At 43.3% G+C, this 9,083-nt stretch overlaps 1 protein-coding gene across 1 annotated transcript; it reads left to right on the top strand.

Annotated features, from left to right (window-relative positions):
* The first annotated feature begins 4,620 nt into the window (after positions 1–4,620).
* LOC143570852 (uncharacterized) lies at positions 4,621–8,669 on the top strand. Its single transcript, XM_077056392.1, has 5 exons — positions 4,621–4,959; positions 5,032–5,294; positions 5,914–6,031; positions 6,985–7,193; positions 8,074–8,669. The coding sequence occupies exons 1-5, from the start codon at positions 4,621–4,623 to the stop codon at positions 8,525–8,527; spliced, it is 1,383 nt and encodes a 460-aa protein (XP_076912507.1). The 3' UTR covers positions 8,528–8,669.
* Positions 8,670–9,083: the final 414 nt, after the last annotated feature.

Raw genomic sequence — 9,083 nt, 5'->3', positions numbered from 1 at the left:
CTTTTATGCCATCCTCAGCCCTGCCAACAAGGCCTCGTACTCAGCCTCGTTAGTGCTGGGGAAACCCAGTCGCACTGCGTATATCAGTTCTATCCCTTCGGGGATGACAAGGATGAGTCCCGCCTCGCTCCCATCTTCGTTGGAGGCCCCGTCAGTGCATAGATTCCAAAAAGGTTCTTATGGACCCTCCTGGATGTCAGCCACCATGTTTTCTTGGCGGTCTTCCTGGGACAAAGGTTCTTCTTGCCCAACTGCGGGGCCTTCTGTGAGGAAGTCAGCTATCACCTGCCCTTTGAAAGTTGCACGCGGCCTATACTCAATGGAATGATCACCCAGTTCTATCACCCATTTGGCGAGCCTTCCAGATACCTCCGGCTTCATTAGTATTCGTTGGAGAGGTTGGTCTGTCAAGACCCGGATGACATGGGCTTGGAAGTATCTCCTCAATTTTCTCGTCGTGTAAATGAGGGACGGTACTGTCTTCTCGAAGGGAGAATATCTTTCCTCTGGTCCCTTCATTGTGCGACTAACGAAATATATGGGTATATGGATTTCTTTCCTTTCAACCATGAGTACTGAGCTGATCGTCCTATCGGTGTGCGAGAGGTAAAGGATTAGGACTTCTCCTGGTTGGGGAGCCATAATCGTGGGGAGTTCACAGAGGTGTGCCTTTAAATCTTGGAAAGCCTTTTCAGCTTTGGTATCCCAACAGAACTTATTCTTCTTCACGCTCCTTCTTAGGACTGCCATAAACGGGAGCGTCATATCCGCTATCTTGGAGAGGAAATGATTGAGGGCCACTAGCCTTCCATTTAATCTTTGCACCTCCTTTATATTTCTCGGGGAATCCATCTGGATCAAGGCTTCAACCTTTTCAGGGTTGGCTTTGAACCCTTAGTAAAGCTCCCAAGAACTTCCCCTCCTCGACCCCGAATAAGCACTTCCCTAGATTGAGCTTCATGTTAGCTCCCCTAAGGGTGTTGAAAGTTTCTCTTATGTTGTTCAGCATCCAGTCTTCATCTGTGCTTTTAATGACCAGGTCGTCTACGTATATCTCTATGTTTCTTTCCCTTTGCTGATCGAAAAGTTTATCCATGAATCGCTGATACGTTGCCCCTGCATTCTTCAAGCCGAAGACATCTTGGTATAACAAAAGGTTCCCTCGTTAGTGAAGTACGCCGTTTTCTCTTCGTTCTTGGGGTTCATTTGTATTTGATAGTACCCCTTATATGCATCCAGGAACCATCTAAGAGGGTATCTAGCGAGGGACTCTTATCTTTTTCTCAACCTCCGGGAGGGGGTACCAGTCTTTCAGGCAAGCCTTGTTCAAGTCTTTAAAATCGATACACATACGCCAGCTGTTATCTGACTTCGCGATCATAACGGGGTTCGAGATCCACTGCGGATACTTGACTTCTCTAACGATCCCCGCCTGCACAATCTTGGTTGTTTCATCTCGGACTGCCAGGCTTTTTTGGGGGCCTAGGCTCCTTTTCTTTTGTCTGACCAGTTCCGTCCAATGGAACTCGTCCAGACTGTGTTGTACCAAATTTCGCGGGACCCCCGTCATGTCCTCGTGTTTCTAGGCGAACACATCGGTGTTCCATAGTAACACCTCCTTCATCCCCGCCTTACCCCTGTCAGACAATTGGGACCCGATCCTTACCGTCTGGTCCGGGTGTTCCCTGTTGAGGACCCATTCCTCCGTCCCTCTGTTCGTCGTGACCCCTTTGCCAATGCCGGCTACTATCTCCGTGGATGACCGGATGGTCGCCATTCCCTTAGGGGTCGAGAACCTCATATACCCGTGTACCGTAGATGGGACAGCTCGGAGTGCTCTCATCCCGGGTCTACCGAAGATGATGTTGTATTTCGATGGAGACCGGACTACGGAGAAACGCAGGTAGACTGTTCGGGTTCTATCTTCATCTCTGAGGGTGAATGGCAGGGTAAGAGATCCCAGGGGTTCCACTACCTCCCCAGAGAACCCCACTAATGGACATATATCTTCCTCCAACCTGCTTCGGATCTCCCTTTGGAGCCTTACAAAACAGTGCTCGTACATTACTTCTACCCTACTGCCTCCGTCCACGTGGACCAGAGCTACCCGATGTCCTGCTACACTCACAGAGATGTTTAAAGGCATCTCTCGAGCTTCCTCCTCCGGTATGCCTGGGAACAATACATCCGGCTTCATCCATGCGGTGTTTGCAGCGTAGGAACCCATCCTTCCCACCTTCATGGCTTTTCCCGGATCCTCTTCGTTGTTGTCTCTCTTCGAATCATGTCGACGTAATTCTTATCTTCGTCTTCATCCTTGATTTTTGAGGGAGATTCCCTGGCAGGATTGGGTAGTTGTCCGGACTTCAAGGTCGCCTCCCACAACTTCTTTAGCTGACCGCAGTTATCTGTGGTGTGGCCGTGGCTCTTATGGTAATTACAATACCCCTGTGGATTGGGCTTATATGCTTGCTTGAAAGGACTAGGAGCCCTTTCCGGGTACTTGGCTTTATCTGCTGCCATAACATCTTCCCCTCCTGGTGGAGGTCTTTCTCCGTAAATCGGTCGGAATCTCCCCCCTTCTGGGCGTATGGGGCTGGGGAACCGAGGTGGGTGGTACGTGGTTGTACCCAGTATGAGTTCCGGGAGGGCGGTAAGGTGTGAAGTGGGTTTTGTCGAACGGCGCTCGTATTTTTCCCGGGACTGTGGCCTCCCATATTTTTCCCCCGGTCGGTTTCGGGGATGCCTTTTTCGTTTCCCATTCTCGGAGCTTGGCTCCTGTGTCTTTCCCTCTAACAAAAGCTCGGACACAGTCCATCAATTGGTCTAAAGTAGATAGGAAGTCTTCTCCCAGTTTCTCTGTCAGCTGGGAAAACCTCACCCCATTGATGAAGCCACTTATTTTCATGACCTCCGGGACCCCTTTGATGTTCATGCTTTCGGACACGTATCTGTCCATGAATTGTTCCACCTTTTCCTCGTCCCTTCTTCGAATGTGCAAGATCTCGTTAGGATTCTTCATGGCCTTCCTCTGTTAGCTAAAGTTTCTTAAGAATTTCTCTCTCAGTTCTTCGTAGCTGTCTATGCTTCCTGGCTCGAGGCTGTCAAACCAAATCCGGGCTCCTCCGGTTAGGATTTTGGGGAACATGAGGCACCATGCCGGCATGGACCACCCAGTGACCATCCCCGCCCCCGAAAGGCGTGGAGGTGGTCCTCTAGGTCTTGGGTTCCGTCATACTTGTCCACGGTGGAAGGATAACGAAGCTTGGGAGGCAAGGTCGCCTCCGCTATTCGACGAGTAAACTTGGACACATCGGGCGTGTCTAAGGGCCGATAGGGAGTGTCTAGCGTGCTTGATGCAGACTCTTTCTTCGCGTTTTCTTTGACGGAAGAAAGGAGAGTGACCAAAAACTCTAGGAGGGCGTTGGAGTATTGGGTCATGGCGCCTTCCGGTTTCGCGTTGTTTTCCGATGACGGCGTGTCGAATGACAAACGGGTTTTGACCGCCATTAGTTTCTCCTTTCTTTCGTGTTCTTCTAGGCATGCTTTTAGAGCATCCTTATGAGCTGGCACAAACTCGGGAGTGATTTCCCATTTTTCTTCCGTACTTTTCCCTTTTCCGGCTCGGTTTTCTTGGTTCTCTTCCTCCGTCTCGTCTTCAACCGTTATGGGCCCTTCCATGTCTGGAAGGATACCTGGAAGCGAGTCGATCTTGGTGAGGTCCATTATTCCTCCTTTTGTGGTCATGGCAGGCGCACTTTCGTTGTCGGAAACGGGTTTGGACATCGACGATACGCCATCTAAGTTTACTCTGGCCATCTCGTCTGAAACTGCTGGTGAGACCGTATAGAAGAGGGTCCCACGGATGGTGCCAATGTAGAAACCTCAATTGAAGTGATGATTTGATTGTGAATATCTGATATGTTATGTGCTAATGAGTGAGGTGACTTTGGATGAGTTTCAGTGAGATGACCATGCAAAATGAATATATCTTTTATTAATGTTTTTCTGCTTGTTTATTACAAAAGGGATATATACATATATATAGGGTCTCGGGAGGATCTCCATTCCGACCGTTATTCTTTGGACTCTCTCTATTATCCGTTGGTCCTTTGATTTTGCCAGGGAGCTAGCTATTATCCGTTGGATCTTCTTTTCCCTCCAAGATTATGTCAACCTCAGCTCTGTGATGCTCATGCTAACAAGGACAGGTCGGTCCTTGACTTTGAGCTTTGTCTGGAGTGCATGGGATGCTATTGGGCCGGACTGGGCTGGACCTCTTGGGCTCTGTTTGGGCCTAACAAGACGTAGTCTCTTCAATATGTAGTACTTTTTTTAGTCGACCCTCATAATAAATTATAGGAGACGGTAGATAAAAAGAAAAAGAACAAGGTTATCCGGTGATGAGATAGATTGATGAGCCTGTAATTAAGACAAAAGGATTTAAATTTTTCTTTCTTTTTTTTTTTTTATAAAAAGGAAGAAGTTTATCCAGTGGTGAGATAGATGAGAGTGGGTGGTAGGAGCATCAACGTAGTCGACTCCAAACTCGGGGCGGCGACTCCGTTGTGAAATCTGTGAATCTTTGTTCATTAGCTTACTATAATAATAACATTAATAATGGCGGAGACAATAAGCACTACGCTGATGGCGGCTTTCACTCTCCTACCTCCTCCTTTCTCCATTTCCAATTCCAGGCCATTTTCATCGCTCCGTGTTCGCTCCAACAACACTCCTACTCCTTTCAGGAATAATAATAATAATAATAATAATTACCAGCCTTTTCTTCGTATCTCCACCAAGGACTCTTTTGCCTGTTGCGGTTCCTCCAACACTGACGACGTTTACACCTCCCCAATTCAACAACATGAAGACGAGGATGAGGATGAGGATGCTGTTGTTGATGATGACCCCAATTTGCCTGAACGTTGGGATGTATTGGGTCTTGGTCAGGCCATGGTACTTTTCATTTTATTATTTCCTTTTGCTCTTTGACACCTGCTTGTTATGTCCTTTTTGCTTCTGTAATAGGTGGATTTTTCGGGCATAGTGAATGATGAGTTTTTGATGAGGTTGGGTCTAGAAAAGGGTACAAGAAAGGTTGTTAATCATGAGGAGAGAGGTACAGTCCTGCAAGCAATGGATGGATGCACCTACAAGGCGGCTGCTGGCGGTTCTTTGTCTAATACCCTAGTGGCATTGGCTAGGCTTGGTGGTCATCCGATGGCCGCTCCTGCATTGAATGTAGCTATGGCTGGCAGCATCGGCAGTGATCCCTTGGGTGGCTTCTACAGGTAGACCTTCATATTTCATATATTTATATCCCCTCTATTGATGTGATTTTATTTGATTTGTATACGCCGTACAAACAAATGTATATGGGCATATAACATAATGAAAACGGCTGTCTAGCATATGTGTGGAGTGTGAGTGAGTGATTTCAAGAGAAATTGGATGCCTTTTGAGGAAATGCAGAAAATCAAGACACAAACATGTTTTCTGGTTACTTATGAAGTAGATATGGATGATATACTTATTATTGTGTAAGGGGTTGTTTGGATATGTGTTGTAAAAGGGATAATTTAAGATTGAATAACTGAATCAATTATATGTGGCAATTTCAAACCATGTACTTGTGAATGAGTCGGCTTGGGTTGTATATTTATTATTTCAAAGTGGTCAAAACAAAAACAAATAGCTAAAAGGGGAATGGGTCAGGACGTCAGGTTGAAAGTCGCCCGAAATCTATTATTAACGCATACAACCTCCTGATTTGTTTAAGTTCAAAGATTTAGATTATTATTGTAATGGTACTGTTTTTTTTTTTGTTTTTTTTTAATTATGATTAAAGCACACCATAAATAGTAATTTCTAACAACTGAAAGTTTTGGTAATGTGTCATGTGTTATATAGAACTAAACTTAGGCGGGCCAATGTGAGCTTTCTTTCTGCACCGGTCAAGGAAGGGACAACTGGGACGGTTATAGTTTTAACTACCTCAGATGCTCAACGCACGATGCTTGCATATCAGGTAATTTCATATCCGCTCCAACCTAGACGACTGTATATGTTATGTCCTTTGTTTTCAGCATGCTTCCACTTTCCAGTGGATTTCTATTTGTGATGGTCTTGTGTTACAAATCAAGCCCCTCGTATATAAGAAATCGCAGAAAAGTAACAAACCGAAACACTTGTCTAGTGATCAAAGAAAAACTGCTTGCAGATTACAAGATACAAAACAAAGACCCAATAACCCTATTTGTACCGGTAAGTCGGTGATAATCTTTAGTCTCGACCCAATCACCAAACCTACGAATTTTCAATACAAACAAACATACCCGGTAGAATTTCTCCCACATACTGTAGGGCCACAAATCATCAATTCTAGTTCAATATAATGGTCAGTTCATTTAGTTACTAGGAACAGATTATTATACCGGCATTATCAACATTTCTGAAATTTATAATTAAATCTGCTAGCCATAGGTGCTTAAACCACCCGAGCCAAATCTGAGCTCACCTAGGCTCGAGTTGGGTTTGTCTAAGCAACTCATGAGGGGCTTAGCTCGTTTACACCCTAGCTAGCTTACACAGATTTTCCTAGAGTTATATTTTATTGTGTATTATTGCAAATTTGGTGGTTTATGCGGGTTTGTATATCTGTCAAAACAGGAACTTTTTGGTTCAGGTTGGGTTGGATTGACTTGAAACTCATTTATTTTGTAATCACTGTCATATATAATTAAAAAACGTGTTTTTTTTTGGAAAATAGTTTAGGAAGTTTTATGCATTAAGAAAATACACATTTTTATTTGGCTTGGGCAACTTTCTTCATAGACCTTTCAGCCAATTGGCCCATATTCTAATAAGCTGATATTTTTTTGCCAACCGTTTCATATTCTCCTTTGTATTACAAATATGTACCTCACTCATCTTCATGATTAATCACATTTCTAATTTATTGTAAATACTTGTATGTGGCAGGGCACGTCTTCCTACATTAAGTATGACTCAAGTATGGAGAGCATAATTTCTAAGACAAATATTCTTGTTATTGAAGGATATTTGTTTGAATTCCCTGACACGATCAAGACGATTAAGAAAATTTGTCAAGTTGCCCGTGATAATGGGGCCTTGGTTGCGGTTACAGCCTCAGACGTGACTTGCATAGAGCGACACTATGATGATTTTTGGTAGGTTTAATATTAGTTGTTTACTTGTTTTGCTCTATGATGTAGAGGTGCCAAAATGGTGCAGGTTAAAACGGGCCAGGATGGGTATCTAACACTTTTTGTTCTTTTTCATCATCGTACTCAGTATATCCCACCAATAGCAAAGCTATGGTAGGGTCTGAGGAGGGTAAGATGTAGACAGCCTTACCTCTACCCCATGGGGATAGAGAGGCTGCTTCCGGTGAGACCCCCGGCTCGATAGTAGTTTTGCATCAAGCCTTGGACATAAGGCACACAGCACTGAAATCATCGGGACACCGGCTGATTGGTGCATGTACCCTTGTCTTTCGGCTATCAACACCACCACATGATGCCTGATTAACCTTCCGTCACTTTTAACGATATTTTCACGAGATTAGTAAAATAACGTCAAAATTAGTGCAATTTCACTTTTGCCCACCCGAGGGTTCACACATATATACATCATATGTGCAATTTCACTTTTTGTTCTTTTTATAAATAATTAATATGGTAGATAAGTTTATAAAACTATTTTGTCACAAAAAGGTCTTGTTTTCTTTAAATAAAGTGATTTGGGAGCTTTAAGCGTCTAAAAACACATAGGATGACCTTTGATCCTTTCGAAAGATTTTCATGTTAGTTAAGTTTTTTAATTATTCATAGTACATCTTAAAGTGATAGTTGGTGGGGGTGCCAATCATGTCAGTTTGATGGGTTGAATGCGGACCCCAAGCATGACACATATATATTTGTGTCAAAGACATTAGCCCTAATCCACTTAAGTCAATCCAAACACGTCCCCTTTATTGAACGTGTTAGAGATGACAGCCCAAAACCTTATTAATGAGTTATACTAATGTTATCATTTGTCTTTGTCAAGGGAAATCATGGAGAATTATGCGGACATCGTGTTTGCAAACAGCGACGAGGCAAGAGCGTTTTGTCATTTCTCTTCAGAGGAAAGCCCGATATCTTCCACGCGATATTTAAGTCATTTTGTTCCTCTAGTTTCCGTGACCGACGGGCAACGTGGGTCATACATTGGAGTAAAAGGCGAGGCTTTGCATATCCCTCCTTCACCCTGCACACCAGTCGACACTTGTGGGGCCGGGGATGCATATGCTTCAGGAATATTATACGGGTTATTAAGGGGTGCATCAGATTTGAAGGGCATGGGCTCGTTGGCCGCCCGGGTTGCAGCCACAGTGGTCGGGCAGCAGGGAACACGGCTGAGGGTTCAAGATGCTGCTAGGTTAAGTGAGTCGTTTGAATTCAATGTCAAGAGCCCATCGGTTCAAGCAGATGTCGGGTCAGACTCTATTTCTAGTTTGTAGCATTAACATGTTTGTATCTAGTTATTCATCCTCTTAATTTAATTATGATTTTATATTGAATTAGCTTGAAAAGAAATCATCTATTGCTTAAAGATACTGATTGTACATAACAAAAATAAGTATAAAACTCATCCTCTTAATTTAATTATGATTTTAATTATGATTTTTTTTATTAGCTTTAGTAAAACTCATGGTTTCTTAAAACTTGTGTGTGTGTTATTATATATATAAAGGATTTGATGATAGCATGTTGCTATCAGAGCATTTATTTGATGTTTTTTTATGTTGGGTTAGACACCTATTATGCATTAATCTTGATTTTACGCCAAATTTCAAGATTCGTCAATTACTTGTTTCAGATCCTTGTGTTTCTAAAGGTTTCGAATGAGCTGATGTAATAGATGTTATTTTTGATTCAGTAAGATGATAACACTACTAGTTTTCACCCAATTACGATAACAATTTAGTCCCTACTAAATTATGTTTGTGCAACTAAAATCGGTGTAATTGTTGCGATCTCGAACTAAATATTTAGATTTGTCATAACCATTCAATT

The sequence above is a fragment of the Bidens hawaiensis genome, unplaced genomic scaffold (genome assembly GCF_021521415.1).
Source record: "Bidens hawaiensis isolate Kalapana, Puna unplaced genomic scaffold, B.hawaiensis_p1.1 tig00025108_1, whole genome shotgun sequence".
NCBI lineage: Eukaryota > Viridiplantae > Streptophyta > Magnoliopsida > Asterales > Asteraceae > Bidens > Bidens hawaiensis.
The sequence above is the reverse complement of the archived record's forward strand: the minus strand, read 5'-3'. Positions and strand labels throughout refer to the sequence as shown.

Bases quoted from the DNA above. Each gene is read 5' to 3' on its own strand.
- LOC143570852 (XM_077056392.1), top strand. From the start codon at position 4,621: ATGGCGGAGACAATAAGCACTACGCTGATGGCGGCTTTCACTCTCCTA. The intron at 4,960-5,031 runs GTACTTTTCATT...CTTCTGTAATAG, and splicing joins TGGGTCTTGGTCAGGCCATG to GTGGATTTTTCGGGCATAGT. The intron at 5,295-5,913 runs GTAGACCTTCAT...TGTGTTATATAG, and splicing joins CCCTTGGGTGGCTTCTACAG to AACTAAACTTAGGCGGGCCA.